Raw genomic sequence first — 20,406 nt, 5'->3', positions numbered from 1 at the left:
CCGGTTTCGACCGGAAGTGACAGATTTTCATTTCGAGCCTTATTACAGAGGTAAATCGACCAAATCATAACCATTGAAAATTTCAAGCCTCTATCTTAAAGCGTTTTCGAGAAAAGTCCGGGACAAAATGACTTTTTAAATTTTTTAAAAATGACGTCACGTCAAAACGGAGGTGACGTTCTCTTTAAAACTTTAACATTTTTGAGGGACGCTAACGTGCAATGATCTCTGAAAATTTCATCAAAATCAGTTAAAAACCTTTTGAGTTATGAAGCAAAAAAGGAGTCAGAAGAAAAGAAAAAGAATAATAATAATAATAATAAAAAGAAACCGAAGAATAACAAGAGGGTCTTCCGTTGAAAACGGAAGACCCTAATAATAAAAAGAAACAATAGAATAACAAGAGGGTCTTCCGTTGGAAACGGAAGACCCTAAAAAAACAATAGAATAACAAGAGGGTCTTCCGTTGAAAACGGAAGACCCTAAAAAGAATTACCAACAGAATCAGTACAAGGTCTTCCGTTGAAAACGGAAGACCTTAACTACAAGATTTTGTAATAGATAATAAGAAAGAAAACAGATGAATCATCTAATCGTATGCAGAAGTTTCATACTGTCAAACATCTCAATGGAAAAGTACACACCTTTAGCCTTAAAAAAGGGGTGGGTCATGAAAAAATTATAACAAAAAATGTATGAAACAGGTTTTAAAAAATTGACAAAACAATATGAGCCTAGGCCAGGAATGCTTCGAATACAGATTTAGGATGCTAACTTTGGGTTCTGGCTAGGGGTAGATTTATTTGAGAGGAAGCGATGTTGTTTCGAGAGTGGTAAGTCCATGTTATATTTTATGGATGCTTAGTTGACAGTGCTGTAGGTGGATTGCCTACTGCGCTCACCTGAATAATCACAGCTTAAACAGAATCAAAATGGGTTACGATGAGCTCAAATGACACAATAACACTTATTAATCAAAGTACTGAAAACAGGGCTCTTTTGATATTTAATTATGCCTATTGTGTAGTAAAGACCTCTCTCTCTCTCTTTCTCTCTCTCTCTCTCTCTCTCTCTCTCTCTCTCTCTCTCTCTCATTTTAATATCTACATGCGTTAGAGAGCATTTAGATTACATTTTTAAGCGCCTGTTCATGAAATTTCAATATATGTCTTTTTACACAAAAAAATCAGTGCATTGAATTTTGAATTAAACCACAGGATGAATATCTGCCATTCAGTCAACTGAATGTTAACTGAATAGTCTGGAAATGTGACTGAATGGCATAGATATGCCATTCAGTCACATTTCAGTTACCTAAATGGCAGAGATTCATCCTGTGAGCGTTAAAAATCAATCAATCCCCATTTCGTTGATGTGTAGTAAAATAGCAATGTTTTGTACAGTAGCTCATTAAAATCCATGGAACATGTATAACGGCCCAAAAAGTAAAGTAATATTTTCAAAACACGTAATTATATAAGAAAACAGAAAACATTCATCGCTAAATTTGTTGGCAAAGAAAATCAAGTAGATTTTTTAAAAAAATCGCTCTTTGTATAACTATTTGGTATAGAAGCGGAAGCTTTAGCTCTAACGCTGTTGGTTTTGTTGTTGTTGTTTTTTTTTTTTTTGTTTTTTTTTTTGGTTTACTTTTGCGATGGTGACATCGGTTCCAAAAATCTTAACATTATACACGCAGCTAATGGCTGTTAGGGATATCCTTAACAGTAAATGTAATCTACATCCACTGGCTCTGGCGAGCGAAAAAAACCACCTTTATAAGCAAAAAGTTTGCGTCCAATTTTCATTATAAAGATGTCGGGGAAGACTACCAAGCAACGGGTCGCTGTCATTGGAGCCGGTCCCTCGGGGCTGATTGCTCTCAAGGTCAGATCTCTCTCTCTCTCTCTATCTCTCTCTCTCTCTCTCTCTCTCTCATTGAAAAGTTGTTTTAGAATCGGTGAACAGTTGTTGGTTTTTTTTCTTCATTTTGCCAGAATAAAAATAATATTTTATTGGAAAAATCAACGTTTAAACCTATGAGGTTATCGATATCGGAAAAATAAAAACAAGTGAGAACAAATTTGTCATTTAATAGTTATATCATGCCCGGTGTCAAAATCTAATAATGAATGACTTGACCAAAAAATTGATGACATCGGTTTAAGAAAAATCAGTATATAAAAGGACTTTAATTATATTTGTAAGGTGCAGTAAGACTAGAAAACACCGCTAGAGAAATTATTGTGTCGATTAAAAGAACTCTGCAATAGTTTATTAAATATGTGGCCATCTCTTGCATAGTTTCTGACTGGTTATGGCCACCAATCACTGAGTAACCATTCTGCCATCTTGAGACTGCATGCAAAATTTTAATTTGATTAAGAGTTTAAAACATGGGTAATGAAAGTTGTTGCTGAGATACCTGTGCCTTCTCAACAGATTTAAGTGACATAATCTCTGGCAATAATGCATTGCATGCATTTCCTGATCACTGCACGTGGGCTGCAATAATGGCATTGCAATCATCTTGAAACTTGTCAAAACACGGAGTAAAGCTGGTTCGTGTTCTAATAATGGGGCTTCAGGTGGGGTGCATGGAGTAAAGTGAAGTAAAGCGGATTCTTTTAAAATGCCCTCCGAAAATTCATTTTAATCACAATTTCGAAAATTTTGCAAAGAACCTTTTTATAAAGGTGAAAAGATAGTTTCTGGACTAATTAAACGGCCTAAGAATGGAAAACAATACTATGCATCACTTAAAGGACTGGTGTAGTTTGAAAATATTTACAGATTTCTAAAACATACATTAAACAAGCATTTTACCAAATCTTATTTTATTTTTAAAAAGTATTACATCTGATCGCAACTTACTTTTTAATTTTCTAAATACAATATTATATAACGTATAGAGAAATGATGCCTATATCATAAATATTCATTTGGATTCTCAATTATTATTCCTTTAAATTATATTTATCCCTGTCCTGATTACATTCTGACCTAAATATTTAGTATTTCTCAAACTGTAATGAAATACCTTGCGGCGTTTTCCTCAAGGAAGGGACATGACCTAATGAATCAGCAAATCATTTTTAGCATTGATTTCTTAAATTTGGATGTCGGAGTAAAGCTGGTTCGTGTTCTAATAATGGGGCTTCAGGTGGGGTGCATGGAGTAAAGTGAAGTAAAGCGGATTCTTTTAAAATGCCCTCCGAAAATTCATTTTAATCACAATTTCGAAAATTTTGCAAAGAACCTTTTTATAAAGGTGAAAAGATAGTTTCTGGACTAATTAAACGGCCTAAGAATGGAAAACAATACTATGCATCACTTAAAGGACTGGTGTAGTTTGAAAATATTTACAGATTTCTAAAACATACATTAAACAAGCATTTTACCAAATCTTATTTTATTTTTAAAAAGTATTACATCTGATCGCAACTTACTTTTTAATTTTCTAAATACAATATTATATAACGTATAGAGAAATGATGCCTATATCATAAATATTCATTTGGATTCTCAATTATTATTCCTTTAAATTATATTTATCCCTGTCCTGATTACATTCTGACCTAAATATTTAGTATTTCTCAAACTGTAATGAAATACCTTGCGGCGTTTTCCTCAAGGAAGGGACATGACCTAATGAATCAGCAAATCATTTTTAGCATTGATTTCTTAAATTTGGATGTCGTCGGTCCTAAAACACAACTAGGCTGTGAAGACAAATTGAAAACAGATGTTGCAAATCACTTTAAAATAAAATTCAGAGAGCGTTAAAGCAATATGAGCTGCAATTTTCATGCTGAAATATTTTTTTGTACCAAAATGTTATTTTCTACTAAAATGACAAAAATCTAATGGTTTTTAAATTTCTGTTAGCCTTATTTTGTGGTAAAAGCCGTAAAGAAGCCTTAATTGAAGCAAAAATGAATTATTGTCGTCCTGTACAAAAACTGATCTACTATATATTCCTTAGAAGAGAAATCTTTCTACTAACAAAAACTAATGATATTTTCAAATCTTATTTATCATAAAAGTTTAAGTTACATGCAGACTTTACATACTAGCAGGTTTTTGAAGCAAAATAAAATTCTAAAAAATACAGCTCATATTGCTTTAAATTTTTGACCAAATGAACGCATTTTGATTATTTTTTTCTCAAAGTGTGTTATAAAAATACATAAATATTTTTTTTTATTATCGAGACACTAACGCACCTAGAAAAAAATATGTATAAATCACATATTGTCTTCATTTAATTAAAAATAGGAAGAAGGTCCACTACCCTTTATTTTTCCTTCCAAAACATATGATATTATAGCAACTTGGAGTAAACGTATAAGAACAGAAAAAGAAATACGCTTTGTTGTGAATTAAGTACAGTGATATTTTTTTTTAAAAAGAGCTGGCCAAACAATGATTTCTCCCATGGTATCTTACAGAATCTATAAGTTTTTCAACATAAACCCCTTTAAAAATAAAATAAAATAAATCACTTCATTATAAAATAAAAATTACATTGACAAACATTAAATCAATGTTAACGTAAAAATAAGCATTGGGTTTTTTTCTTCTCGTATTGATGTCGTAAAAGGTCATATTGTTTTTAATATAAGCACATGCAATTGAAAGCCGTTGAAATACATTGATCTCTATTATCAATATATGTGAATCATTTTCGTTTCTGGCATAGAGTAGTTTACCATGCAGATAAGAAGTAAACTTGCTGTCAAACTACATACGCTTATCAGAAAAGGAAAAAAAAACCAACAATAACCGAGAAACAGTGTATCAAGTTAGCTGAGAATTCATTGGGTTCTGTTTTAAATACACCCCATTGAGCTAAACAATGTTAAAGCAATCATTCATTGTGCATAAAAGTATCAGTTATTTTGACCAAACCCTGCACAATTTTTTTTTCAAAGACGATATATCAACGCACTTTGAAAAAAAATATTTTTTGTTCGAAGTGCGTTGACTTGGTTCCAAAATTAACGCACTTGGGAAATCAAGGAATTGTTCACTCTGTATCTATGTAATTGCTAGACAACTGGCTTTCAAATTTCGACTGTTCTAATGTAGTGTTTCAAATAATTATTTTCAGCTCAGATCATTTTAACCAAGCCCATTTAAAGAAATTTCTAACGTTTTATGACGGCATATATTATCAAGAAAAAAATGCCTATAGTATAATCTATTTTACAAGGAAAAAAATGATTGATTGAATGTTTTTAAAAATCAACAATAAAGTCAGACTATATGCCACCGTTAATTTGTCGCCAGTGGATTGAAATCAGAATGCCTGGAATCGAAAAATAACGTCACGGGCTCTTTTTGATTATACATGCATTCATTTGTACATTAAAATTATTCTCTTAGTATTGAATGTTTTCATAATTGTGTAGCATTGCTTTTTGATCAACCCTCATTTATAATTTTCTCTCATCTTTTATCTAGTGTAAAATAAATTATTCCATTTTTATAGAATATTTTGATCAGTTTTTCGGTTTTTCATACTGCACGTAATGTTAAAACGTTTTTTCACGAAATGCGCCATTGTGAAGAAACATATCACAAACACATGCTTCTAACATATGCATGCATGCCCTTGATTTTAACTGTCGTTGATCAACAAAAACGCCCAAGCTTAATATCCTAGTAACTCCCATGAATTATTACGACAAAAGATAAAACGCGGGGTTTTTCCCTTTGGTGCAGATCGAATTGCAAAAGCTGCACAATGCAAGTCCTGTCTAGTTGAGAGTCTGTTTGATCAATCATGACAGATTTAAGATCAAAATGTCTCTGCGCGTGGGTTGCTATCGTGTATTTCTGGTTTTTGATGTCTCTCTGTGTTTACTTTCTTCGACTAAAGATAAATAATTAAATGGCTATCAATGCAGATTTGATTTTCTTAACCAAATGATGGACATAAAAAAGAGTATACCAAAAAACCCAAAGTTTTATCCAAAAATCGTGTTGAATTCAGTAATTAAAAAGGCCTGTCTGCTGATTTATTGAAAGAAATGTGTAAATATTTAAAAGAAAGTTAATCCAACATATTGACAATATTAATGATAAAGGATTTTATAAGATTTAGGTCAAAATAGTTTTTGCACCCTATCACTTTTCTGACATTTTTAACCTTTATCTTGTCTACTATGAAGAAAATGACACATTATTATATTATATGTAACATTAATGATTCATTAAGCCATAAATAGTTTGCAACCAAAATATTCAGTAATTTACATTTCTAAAGTAATCAATTTTTAAGTGATTGATTACATAATTATTCACACAAAATATAATCCCTGTTGTCTGAAAGCGCTAGACTAAATAAAAAAAATATTTTTAATTTATACAATAAAATGAAGGATAGATGGATGAGTTTGGTTTAATGATCGCTTTAACAATCTCCAATTATGATAGCAGCCTCTCGAAAGAGAGAACTCGCGCTGTTAAAATGACGCTTCCACAATTTTACCGCAAACCAGTAGGCATGCTTATGAAAATTTCTTATGATACGTCCTAAGAGATATCTTAGGGTATATCTTAGGACGTATCTTAGGACATTCTTATGACATCTCTTAGGATGTAAAACGAAAGCGTCTTAGAAATGCTTTACGTTAAGATGTCTTAAGTTTCATCTTAATTTTTTTCATGTACAAAACAAACGAGTTTGCCGCTGTCTTACGTGCACAATTTTAAATGATAGTGGAGAAACGAGACCTTTATAAATAAGCGGTCAATACCAATGGCCAAAAACTTGTTTTAAATCTAATACAGAATAAAAAAAACAATCAATGATATGAACTAATTTTCAGCAATATTTCATCGTTTTCAGAACATCTCTCTCTCTCTCTCTCTCTCTCTCTCTCTCTCTCTCTCTCTCTCTCTCTCTCTCTCTCTACTCAGTAGTCCTAACATCAAGACACCCGTGTACCAATTCCATTGTTTAGAAACCATATATAAAGGCTGTTTAGTCTGTGATATAGTTCATACAGAAAAAAAGAGTTTGGGAAAGTATATGTGATAAAGTAAACGCTGTGAACACAAGTCGCCAAGTCAGGACCGTGGAAGAGGTTCGAAAGAAATTTTCCACATATACAAGCGAGACAAAAAAGAAAATCGCCGACAGCAGGAGAGAGGCTGCAAGGACAGGGGGAGGGATGGCACCCCCATCAGAGCTGACGCCCCTCCAGGAAAAAGCTTCGGGGATTTTGGGGAACACTCCCATTGACGGGATAGAAGGTGGCCTAGAAGTCTGCGGGAATACATCCTCATCCTCTATGTCGTCTTCTTTGTCCTCGTGCAGAGATGCATACAATACAGACCACCCCGGTATTATAATTTATTAAAATTATGCGTTGCTTCAAAGGGTTAAATTTAAATTTAAATAGCATTTTTAAGTGTTTTAGTCGATTTAAATATTCTCTATGTTTTAAATATATATCTATTATATTGATTACATTCAATCTATTTTTTCTATTTAAAAATGAGAAAAATTGGGATGCTCTCATAATATAATATATTTTCGCTTTTCCACAGAGATGGCTGAAACTTCTTCCCCCTTAGCAGTCGAAACTCCGAGTCGACCAATGAAGAGGCTACGATTTACGGGAAAAGAAGATTATGAAGAACGTCTACTAAAGATCGAAGGACAGAAACTGGAGGTACAAAGAGAAAGACTACGCATTGAAACTGAGAGACTGGACGTTGAGAGACAACGACTTGCCATTGAGCAGCAGCGTCTCTTAATCGAACAACAGAGGCACACAGTGTACTTGGCACAGAGAGGAGTTACCTTTGAAGTGACTGAAAATTGAAGAATCACTTATTATTGAAATTAAACAAGTTAGATTTGTATAACAATTGTTTTTTTTATTCAATTATAACATGATAGCATTTTAATAAATTTTTGATATGAATATAAAAAGAAATTTTATTATAATGATAATTAAGTGTCATATGTTAACAGACAAGTCAGTGTGAAAAACGTCCGTTTATAAGCATTTCTTTGGTCCTCGCTCCGTCATTCATAATGTTGCCTTGGTAGTGTGTTCCTCTGATGTGGCCATGATCAATTGGGTCGTATTCATCTGGTAATGGCACATTGTTGTCAACACATAAGTTATGCAAAACTGCAACTGCCACTGCAATTCTGCATGCCTTTGTTGGTGTGTAGAGAAGTGTTCCCCCACTGGAATCGATGCATCTGAATCTTGATTTGAGAACTCCAAAGGCCCTCTCTATTGTGTTTCTCGTTTTTACATGGGCAGAATTGTATCTGTTTTCTGATGGAGTGATAGGGTTTAACACTGGGGTCAGTAACCATGGTCGGAGTGGATAGGCACTATCACCAAGGAGCCACCCGTCCGAAATAGTGCCATTGTCAAAAATAAGTTTTAAAGATGAATTGTTCCAAATGAACGAATCATGAGTGCCACCTGGCCATTTGGCAACAATGTTCAAAAATTTCTGTTTAGAATAACATTGGCATTGTACATTGATGGAATGAAAATGTTTCCTGTTAAGATAAAGGTGTTCGTCGGTAGATGGGGTTTTTATTTTGATGTGAGTACTATCTATTGCGCCGATTGTGTTGGGGAATCCCGCTATCTCATGAAACACACGTTTAATTTCATTCAGGGCACCTTGATTTGTTGGCATAAATATGTAAGTGTTGGCTACTCTTACAAGGCATTCAATTACATCACTGAGTAGATACGATACACTCTGACGAGAAATGTTATGAATGTCACCAACTACTGCCTGAAAACTTCCAGTGGCGAAAAATCTCAATGCTACCATGATTTGTAAAGAAACTGTGAGTGCACATGACCTCAATGTAGGTCGTTTGAGTTCGTGTTTGAACTGTTGACACAGCTGAATGATAATATGTCTCGGCAGCCTATACTTGCTAACAATAGCTTCTTCTGTCTCGTAGTCTAACGGATTGTCTCGGTCTCTGAATATTCTGTCTCGCCGTCTACGTCTCCTTAGTTGAAAAACACCATAAGGCAGCAGCCATTTTTGTTTTGTATTAAACAAAGATATATCTTAAATCAAGCCCTTGTTTGTCTTAAATTTAAGATATTTCTTAAGAAGGCTCTTAAGTTGAGACATCATCGATGGACTGACTTAAGAATAAGACGTTGCTTAAGTTCATCTTAAGATATGTCTTAGTCTTAAGATACCTTCATAAGCATGCCTGCTGTTTCATTAGTTACTCAGTCCAACATTGACTTGGTGTATACATGATGTATTACTGTGACGACACCGCAAGAGAGATAACTCTCGCGAACTTAACAGGAAAAATTATAAAACGTAAAATATTTTGATAAATCTTAAAATTCAAATGTTTTCTGCGATGCAGTTTTCTATTATTATGTTTTATATGCATGAAATGTATGATGTACAGTTAAACACGCTTATAAAAAAGTGCAAGGGACGGGCGATTTCTCTTCGTTATCAGCGTAAATCGTTTCATGTATATCCGTCAATTTTACATCATTAAATAAAGTCATTAGTAATGATTCTTTTCATTATCATCGGTGTGAGATCGGTTTGTCCAGTGTGAGACTGCAGTGTGAGATTTTTCTGCCTTACACTGTGTATTACTACGCCGCTTTAATCTGTAAACAAACGTTGTTTGCCGTAGATCTAGAGAAATGCAAAATGATGAATTGAGATTATTCCTTTAGTAATTGTTTGCTTAATTAATTGCAGTTTATCATTATTATTAAAACAAAATGTTATATGCTCTCATTTTGACTTGCGCTATATGAAGCATGCGGAGGGATAAACCGAAAGTATTACTAATCTTTTGAACGTCATAACAGAAAGTTGTCAAAAATCAGTTTTTAGTGTAAAATGATGCGAGAAAAATAATCATTCAGTACATATACTTGTGTGGGGTAGTGAAATTCCACATCGGGTCCAATATTCACTGTCTAGGACTCGGCAGAGTCGTTCTAGACCGTACATCTTGTCCCCTTGGTGGAATTTCACTATTCCGCACCTGTGATAATTAAAGGTTCCATTTCTCTTGCTGTTTGCGTCAATTCATTATATTAAGTGTGTTTGTTGTAACTCTGTTTACATGTCTAACTGTATAATTATGTTTATTAAAATTAAAGTGCTTTACATATATTGTGACATTTATTTTTACTTTTGTTGACTTTTGCACAATGCTTAGCATTTGCTAATTCCCAATCTTTAAGAAAATCAGCTAAAACTGCGAAAAAATTACAAACTAGGACTGTATATGCTGAGTAAAACATTGGGGAAAGAGAGGATTCTTCAAAATACACGACGTTATAATTGAAAACGACGTAATCTTTTCCTTTAAAAAATAAAACATGATTTCAAAAGGCAATCACTACTTCATTGTCAACGTTATCACAACTTGCAATAAATACTGCAAAGTTAAGTGGAGTTGATAGTGAGAATAAGTAACTCCAGTTAGATTTTCCTTAATACAGAAACAAAAACATTTATTGGATGCAAACAAGACACAGTAATCCCTGAAGCAAATCAACCTTTCATTTTGAAAAAAAAACCATATGCTTAAGATAAAATGTTTAACTGTTTAACCATATGGATGAAATACATGTAACACCAGAAAAAAAAAACACAAAAAAACCGTTACGTACGTTCAGATTCCCACCGTGTTTGGGTGCATGGCATTTTAAACATTTAACGATTTGATTGGCAGATGTGTAGGAAACATCTCAGAGTCTGACCTACAATATTTTCATGTTTTTGGATGACACAGTTTTGTGTGGCATTGCAATGTTAAAGACAAAACTGTTATTGCCTTATTCCGATTAAGTGAATTTAGGATAGATTGTAAATTGTGATTCTTTTGGTTTTGTAATTTATATATAAATTAATCATTCTTTATAGATAACTGCGTGTGGCCCATTAACTAATCAAACAATAAACTGATCAAAAACCCTTTTGGGGAAATAAAATGATGATTCATTAAGTGAACATGCATATATTCATATTTTAAATGCAGCCAATGCAAACCCCATATTTTCCCAAACATTTAATCCTCTCTGCGGTAAACAGTCACGGTATAATTATAGCAGTGATTGTAATAGTTTTCAAATGAAAATAAAATCAATTTGATTTTTGGTTTGAAGATATTTTATTGTCAAGATGGTATATACAATAGGATCCGGTACACTTTCTGTAAACTTAAAACGCCAAAGGTCATAATAAAATGCCATCATTGAAATTATACTGAAGTAGATATACCTTGACAAAAGAAAAGATATTAGTTTTATATCAAATTTTAGACAATGTTAAAACCGTATTAATCTCTTAAAAAATACTAGTAGCTGAACGTTCAAAAATAAATTTTCATTGCCTTCAATACTGATGGACATGAGTGTCGATTATGTGTTCTTATGTGTTCTTTTCCACATGAACATATTTCTTGAGAGAGAGAGGAAAATACATGTACTAAGTAAATGCTAATACTTGAGACAGTTGTCCTTAAACCGACCCTTTCATAAGATCATCCGCAATATATTAAATGTAAATTGCCCCATATAATGTGGGTAGTTCAGAATGTGAGTTAAATAACAACTTTGACACTAAACAGTAAAACTTTTGTATTAGTTCGGGCTCTTATCGTGTTTTGGTGCACGGTGAAATAAACATCTCCCAGTCTGACCTACTTCTTTATCACCTCTGGGTTTTTTTGTGTGTGGCAATAGAAAAAAAGTTTATTGCCTATTACCGATTTGTTGAACTTATGATTCTAAAATGGGACGCTGTTGTTTTCGAAAATATATTTTTACGGATAGCTACATTTTGCTCACTAACTATTCAAACATTAAACAGAGCCAACATATTTTTTTTTTTAGAATAAAACTGGTCTTTTATTAAGTGAACATAAAAAAACAGTAACATCACTGCGGCTAACGCAGATCCCGTATATTCTCCTTTCTGCAATAGGCCGTAAAGGTATAAAAACAGTATCATGGCGGATCAAAGTAAAATATGCTAAACAGTAATATTGTATTTTATTAATTTTCAATCTAAAGTTGAAAATGATTACATGACATAATTTGTCATGTAATCGTTTTCAACTTTAGATTGAAAATTAATAAAAGACAGTATGAAAACACCAACGTGACAAATCATGTGTAAATATATATATTTGCGGGGCCAGGTTTTCACCGCGACTGCGTACCCTGTGCGCCACCATAATGGGCTTTTTTGGGGTTTATTTGGGGGTCTTTTTGCCCTTTTTGTATTTGCATTTTATATTTCATTTTTTCACATTCATACAAACACAAACACATAACATATCATGAGTTATTATAATTTGAAATTGATACAATCAGCAAAAAAAATTATTTGACTTTTGCTATTGTGTAGATAAAAAATATTTTTCCGTTCAGACCACACTATGATATGTTTGTATAGAGAAGAATTTGAAATTGCTAGACAACTTTCAAGTTTATACTTAAAATGTTAATAGCACGTCAGCTCAGCAAGGTTTGTTTTTTTTTTAATTACAAAGGCATTGAAAGATAATGATTATCATACTGTTTGATAAATAAAGTTAAAAAGTTAATGAATAAATGGCCATATGATCGTTTTACAAAGAAAAACACCAGATCACTGGGTTTTTTGTTTGTTTTTTGTTGTTGTTAGAACTGAAGGGATGGTGACAAATTATATTTTTAAGGGGAAAACACGTTATTTCTTTTAATAATATTCAACGAAAATTTCAAGAAATCCATCACTTTCTTGTAAAATACTTTACATGTATTACAAACGTAATGTAAAATGTGTCACTGTGCTTGTAACAAAACTATCACAAGTAAACGGCCACTTTATCTGATATAGTCCCTGTTGAAGATTAAATCATGTATTTTGTACTGTATTGAAACTAAATTTGGGGATTAAAAAAGGAAATTTAAACTTCATCGCGTTTAATACACTGTTTTTCCACAAAAACAAAATTGACGTATATCACTTTTAAGCAAAACAGTTATATTTGAATTATGAATCGATTTTATAATTGTTTATATTGCTTATTTTTATATATAAATACAATTTGATATGCAGTTTGCATTCCTGATTTAATAAGATGTCAATACAATCAAATTCTCTGCAGTGTTTTATTAACAGTTTATAAACAGTTTATAAACAGTTTAACCTATCAAAAGAGGGGGTAATAATTATTTAGAAAAAGATTCAAAGGAATATTTATCTAACACCAGACAGTCGTACTTTTCCTTCCATGCAAAGAGCCTCCATAAAATGTGGTAGACAGATAAACTGTAACTTCACTTTTTAAACTATGCGATAAACGACAGAAATTACTGTGCGACGTAGGCATGTTGATTACATAACAATCACGACGGGAAGCGGCATAATGTTTATGTTAGTGCGGGTTCCCACAGTTTTTAGTTGCGTATCGTTAAACGAATAACGATTTACCTGGCAAAGGTGTTATTATAATTTTAAAAAATTTAAACATCACTGCGTCTGGCCCTCTATAGCCCGTAATTTGTGTCCTTGATAAAAACATCCGTATGTGGTATTGCAATAGTTGAAGGATGGAATGTTTATTGCTCCATCCCGACTTAGTACCTGATTTTTTAGTCGTTATATCGGATTAAAAAAAATATTCATAGAACCATTTTAACAAGACCTAGAAGCTCGGGTAGTTGAGTCAAATAGCAATGTGACGTAAGTCTGTCTATTTCACTGTTGGCCACTCAGCCATGGCTCTTTGAAATCAACAAGATCTGTCTGGCTTTTGAGCTAAGACTATGCAGGAAAAATTCCCATATTTGTTAAACATGTCTTTAGTACCACACATGTTTTACACATATTTTATATGTGTAAAACACATGTTCAAATTCATACATGTATAAATAATAATTTATAGGAAAAACATATAAAATATACACATATTTCACATGTGTTATATTTTATATATGTTCTACATATATTATATACATGTTTCTTGACACATTTTACATGTGTGGTACATGTGTGACGAGTTACATAGAAAATTACATGTATATTCTAAATGCCAAAGATTGAAAAACTGTGTAATGAATGACGGGAAGTGAAACTACTAATAAGACAATCAGTTCATATTTCGCTTGAAACCGCTTAATTTTGTAACTTGTTTTGACGCAAGAAATAGATAGCTACGCCCTATTGAAAGTCCATGGTCTTGTTAAAATGGTTCTAATACAGAACTAATCAAATAAGGCGATGCTCAATTTGGCACATTACCCTTTTCACAACAAATTTGTCAGGAAATAGAATTTTCTTTTGATGAGGGGAAATAGAGAGTTTATAACCATTCGGAAATGTAGTTAACTACATATCACTGTAATAGCGAAAGAATTGTGGCCTAGGGCCTGAATTGTCACCTGCATATAATGTAAACCTGGTAATAATTCATAGAATTGTAATTTAGTAAGTACATTCCAATTTAAAGGATGATGATGAATATTTTTCACACAAAAATGAATAAATTTAATTACTGGATGATGAAGAGATATGATCCAAATTTAGTAATATGACCTCGTCAGCAATTAGGTTAAAGATACAGGTAGAATGTAAAGAAAATATCTTTTTTGAATTAAACTCGTCACATGACCACAAGAGAAGTTAAAAAAAAATCAAAAGTGAGAGCACCAACTTTGCTGAAAGTACTTACATAAATTTAATATGTATGCCACATTTAACAAATATTTTAAGCGATATCACCTAACGCCAAAAGCCACATAATGTATTTTCATATTTAACAAGTAATTCTCGAGTATATATTCCTTTTTATAGAAGGCCCATATATTGCATTTGATTATTAAGATATATTATCACAGATGAATCACTACGTTGAAGTATAAATCAAATATAACGCGTCTCAAACAAAAGTAAAATAAAAAAGAGATCCTGATTCTGCTGATATAAGATGAATAGATACATAACTCTAAGTTGACCAGTGCTTTTATCTGAGATAAAATCATACATCAATCAGATCATTATCATCGCAACAGCCTTTGGCCAATTTAATGAATATAAATTAAAAATTAAAAAAACAGACGAAAATCGAGTTTTGACCAAAGCACAAATCATGGTTTGAAAAACATTACAGCTGACAAGGTATAGTGCTTGAAAACAACAAAAAATCGATGTAATGAATGCTAAAGCACTGTTTGTTAAGGAAACTTATTAATGAATACCTTGAAAATACTCGGATTTTATATAGTACGAAAGATTAAGATATTTTCGAATCGTACATGTATGAACAGTTTAGATATTTCTGAAATTGTATATTTTTTTTTATTATTTCAGCATTTGTCTGCTTTTCCTGATTTATTCGAACCGGTTGTGTTCGAACAAAATTTCTGGCCTGGAGGAATCTGGCAATACACTGACAAGACCGGAAATGATGAATTTGGACTTGCAGTGAACTCAGCGTCGTACAACAACTTACAGTTAGTATCATTCAAAGGTCTTCTTAAATAAGAAGTTAATAATATGATAAACCTTTACATTTTTAAAAAATATATACCACATATTAACTTTTTGGGGTTACTTTACTTTTTCTGGTAGACAAAGTTCTCTTCAACAATTTATGCATGTTATACCTATTTGATCTTCTTACAGAGTAAATATTCCCAAGGAAATAATGGAAATTCCTGGTTTCCCGTTTCCTAAGGAATGGAACAAGTCTTACATCACCCGCCAACAGTGTCTTGAATACCTCAACATGTTTGCAGATCATTTTAATCTAAGGAAACACATTCGGGTATTTTTTTAACAGTTTAATATAGACTCCCATTATAAAAAACGACAGAAAAGTGTCCGAAAGTGTATTTAAAGGTTAACGACAAAACAATACTAAATATGCATCAGACCATTTCCAAAACTGAAAATGCATTTTCACCTGCAGTTTCATACACATGTCCGTAATGTTCAACCACTGAAAGAGGTCAGCGAGAATGGGAAATCAAAATGGCTGCTGACCTTCTCACCAGTTAACCAGATGTCGGAAGTCAAACAAGAGAAGTTTGATGCTGTATTTGTGTGCAATGGGTAAATGTAACATATTGCAAAACAAAACAAAAAGAAACATTGTATTTAGTATTTCTTTTAATTGCTTTGGGGTTAAGGAAAATTTAACAACATTGTAGACTGTAGGTTTAAACGCTCCCGACTCCTCTATACTTGAATCATTTCAATAGATGGTGACCAGTTCTAGTAACCGACGTCTTGTTGACTGAGTAGATTTTCTAGGAGACTTGTTCCAGATTTTCATACGTCTAATTAAAATTATGTCACTTCTGGTGTTGGAACGTTGAATTATGGGTAAAGGATTAAAAAGGACGCATTTCTTTTATTACTCTGTCTTGTTAATATGATATTTTTAAATATATGAATATCTTTATATTCAACGATCCCAACCATTGCCTTACTACAGACCTGTATGTTATTAGTTTTCCAGGTTCAATGGTCTGAATTGGACTTGGGTAACAAATTTATTTCCTATATATGTGATTCGAATACTGTGGAGTCATCATTGTGGTAGAGGACCAATGTTTGTGACTTTCATGGGTATCCCTTGTCCACGAATTTACACCCCCATGAACTTATATATACAAGCATTTGTGTAATATTCATTTACGAAGTAGAACTTGTTACCAACGAAATTATGACCCCACGAACCAGGAAATGTTTGACTACCCACGAACATTGACCCCCTCGAATAAAAGTGACTCCACAGTGAATACTTTTTCCAAGTCCACTCAGGGCCGTATTCCAACGCCAGGCTTCCTTGCATGTAGAAAGAAAAGGCTTTGTGACGTTATGTTAATTGTCTTAATTGTATATGGAACCGATAAACCCTTTGTATCAACACAAGGTACAAATGACGCTCTTTTCAAACAAAACATATGCAGATATTACGTGAATTTTAAAGGGTGAAAATTCTTGGTAATTTTAATGGATCTTAACAGAAAGGCCGATGAAGAAATAGGCAGGCCAACGTTTCATTGCTGTATGATAAATCTTCTGAAGGGGCTATGATCTTAGAATTAAATCATGATACTCTTTTTTTTCCTTTTACAGCCACGATTCTAATCCATACATCCCCGATATTGCTGGAATGGATGAGTTTCAAGGAAGAAAGATTCACAGCAAATGGTTCCGATTCGAGGAACATTTTGACGGACTGAAGGTAGCCGTTCTGGGCTGTCACTTTTCCGGGGAAGATATCTCAATGCTTGTGGCAAAGTTCGCCAAAAAGGTAAAAGATATATAGATACTTGTAACAGACTAAGATATTGTTACAGTGTATATATTTGTTTGAACATTCAAAATTACATAGGAAATATTTCTGAACAATAAGAAATCAAATTAGTATCTCTAGAGCAATGACCACAATAGGAATAAAGACTAAGAATAGAAAAAAATAATTGGAAACAACAATAATTGTAATCAAACAAGAAAATTGCTAAATGAGCAAAATTTGACATGCTATTTATTTTCACGACCCCTTTTGCTATACCGGTATTCCAGCCTTTCGATAAGTGATAAATAGTCTTCAGATCACAGCATACGTTTCTATTTATATATATTTAAGGTGATTGTTTGCCACAGAAGAAAGGCAGAGGAATTTCCACCCTCGTTTCCAAAGGAAATCGAGCAAAGGCCACCCTTTGTTCGCATGACCAAAGATTCCGTCGTTTTTCCTGACGGAAGTTCCGAAAAGGTCGACGCCATTATTTTCTGTACCGGATATCGGTATTCATTTCCGTTTCTGAACGACGGCCTCATTACAATTAAGGATGAGCGGATCGAGCCAATATACAAACACATGGTTCACATTGAGCATCAAAATCTCATATTTTTCGGAATTCCCCGCCAATTGCCCTATTTCCCTCATTTTCATGAAATGGCAAAGTTCGCCATCAAACTGTTGGCGGGAAAAATAACCCTTCCATCTGAAGAGGAAATGCGGGCTGAAAGTGAAGCTGAATACCAGGCTCGTCTGAAGGAAGGGAAGCCACCCATTTTTGCACATTACATGGGAGATGGGGATCGACAAACCGAGTTCAATGCACAGATTGCTAAACTCGGCGGATTCGAACCACTGTCGCCTGTCATACAAATGATTTGGGATGATGTCATGGATGAAAGGTACATGAACATCATCAATACACATGAGTTTGACTATCTGGTTACCGGTCCAAGCTCGTACCGCTGTCTGACCCCTAACAAGGCCAAATCGAGGGTCTCTAAAGCTGAGAATGTCGTTAGAAAATAGAACATTTTCAGACCATGCTCGCAGAGTCTGGAACTTGTTCGCATGAAACAATGTAACAGCTTTTATTCAATGAATACGAAAGAATACAACCGCTATATATTTTAAAATAGCAAAGGTGTATTTTTAAAATGTGAACGTTAGGCCTTTTGTATTTCATAGAGATTCGTATTGTATCAATATGTAATCATATACTATTTATACTTATTATATACGTGTACCAATCAGTCTTTTCCTTTTCCTTTACTTGAAATTTTACAGAGTGTGATCGGATTTCCACTCGGTGGGTTTCCGAATCCAGATCACCACTATCTTAAACTGATGACGTAGTACACAAAAAATAATGTCTGTATTTTAGAGCTTTTTAAAAGAGTTCGTTTAAATTACCGTGGGTAAAAAAATAAACGGTACACAAGGAATCTTAAAGAATAGTTCCGCAATTATAACTTTTTAATGGACAATTGTATAAAATTGATAATTTGACATTGTTTTGCATTCCTTTGATCTGATGATCCGCGCCTGAGAAATCTATCTGATCCGACGCTTTGGATCAAGTTCTTGTTATAACAATCTATACCTTTATAAGAATGTATGATTGTCAAGAAGTTGCAATAAGTGTATATATTAGCTTCATATGCGTACGTACTTTTTCCCTTAACCTTAATAATTATATGATAAATAAATATGTATGAAACTCTACGACATGAAATATGCTTTATATCATATACATGTAGCTCTGGTATATTGGAGTATTTACATGTACTAGTGAATTGTATTCTGAGAAACAGATTAAAATGATTTGGACAAAATACCAAAAATTTGTTTGTTTGTATAATTAGGTTATCTTAGGAGAAGATTTTATTTCCTGATAAGTATACTTCGATGATACGGTTGTGGTTTTTCGAATAAAAATGATCATATTCAATCTGTTCAATTCAGAATTTTCAGTCTAACATGTGTTTCATCCGTATATCAATTCATTGAAGAACAAAAACAAAAATCATTTGATGCTTTTTTTTAAAAAAGAATTTGATACTATTACATACGATGCTGTTTTTTTATTATGCTATCAAAAGGTTTTTAAACAGTTATTGACCTTCCGAATATAAGATCGAATCACTCTCGTTGCAACAACTCAATTAACATTTACTGTGGAGATCGATGCTAACAGGTTTATCTTTATCTTTGAAGAAGTGTCTGCCTCGTCTAATTCATTGTTAAAGGGGCATGGTCACGATTTTGTTCAAATTCCATTTTTCTGTTTTTATTATTTACAATGATTTAGAAATGCGTTTCTTATGATCAAATGCAATTTGAAAATCTGTCGTAGAGTTATAAGCAAGATACAGGGCTAACAAATCTTTATCTTGTAAACAAGGCTCGTGCCCTGTTTTTTGTTTACATAGGCTCAATATTCCTGTGAAAAAATTTTGTTTCAAGCTGATTTATCCATCTTCTAATTCGTTTTAAGTACAAAAAGATAGTTTCTTACTTTCAACACATTCATTTTATGTCTAAAACTGGAATTTTCACTTCAACATTCAAAATGTAAACAAAAGCTTTGTATACATAGCAAAGAATTGTAAGTTCAGTAACTAGCTTATAACGCAACGAATGACACTCAAATTTTAGTTGCCTGTTAAAAATGCCAAATCCTGAAGCATTGTAAACATTAAAATCGGAAATGTAATTCTATACCCAAATCGTGACCATGCCCCTTTAAAGTGTATATATACCATACAATAATTCTTTTGAATTAGAACGTCATCTGCCTTGCTAGTGGTTTCATTCATGGAATTTTGTAAACACCCCATATGGAATCATAGGATGTACACGGTTTAGAAAAGCATCTTATTTTAAGTTTCATAAAACGAGCCCCTACTGATCTTTTCAAACTTTAAAATTTAACAATTTTCTATGCGCATTGCTAAATTGTATTAATTTTTTTTTTTTTTTTTTTTTTTTTTTTTTGCACAGTGAGTGAATTTTCAGCTATCAACAATGAAACAAACACAATCAAATTTCAAACATGTATCAACACCTCCTGTTAACAAAAACATGATTATGAATATGGTGTT

At 32.9% G+C, this 20,406-nt stretch overlaps 2 protein-coding genes across 2 annotated transcripts; both read left to right on the top strand.

The window, feature by feature from the left end:
• The first annotated feature begins 1,757 nt into the window (after nt 1-1,757).
• LOC105325661 (uncharacterized) lies at nt 1,758-18,555 on the top strand. Its single transcript, XM_034454222.2, has 6 exons — nt 1,758-1,887; nt 15,358-15,500; nt 15,673-15,814; nt 15,959-16,101; nt 17,134-17,311; nt 17,648-18,555. The coding sequence occupies exons 1-6, from the start codon at nt 1,816-1,818 to the stop codon at nt 18,329-18,331; spliced, it is 1,362 nt and encodes a 453-aa protein (XP_034310113.2). The 5' UTR covers nt 1,758-1,815; the 3' UTR covers nt 18,332-18,555.
• On the top strand, nt 4,953-8,494 carry LOC105325550 (uncharacterized). The gene is made up of 2 exons (XM_011425169.4): nt 4,953-7,353; nt 7,561-8,494. Exons 1-2 carry the CDS (start codon nt 7,182-7,184, stop codon nt 7,836-7,838), a joined length of 450 nt encoding a protein of 149 aa, XP_011423471.3. The 5' UTR covers nt 4,953-7,181; the 3' UTR covers nt 7,839-8,494.
• Nucleotides 18,556-20,406: the final 1,851 nt, after the last annotated feature.

This window comes from Magallana gigas, chromosome 10, assembly GCF_963853765.1.
Source record: "Magallana gigas chromosome 10, xbMagGiga1.1, whole genome shotgun sequence".
NCBI classification, from domain to species: domain Eukaryota; kingdom Metazoa; phylum Mollusca; class Bivalvia; order Ostreida; family Ostreidae; genus Magallana; species Magallana gigas.
Note: the sequence above shows the minus strand (reverse complement) of the source record. Positions and strands in the feature narration are given on the sequence as shown.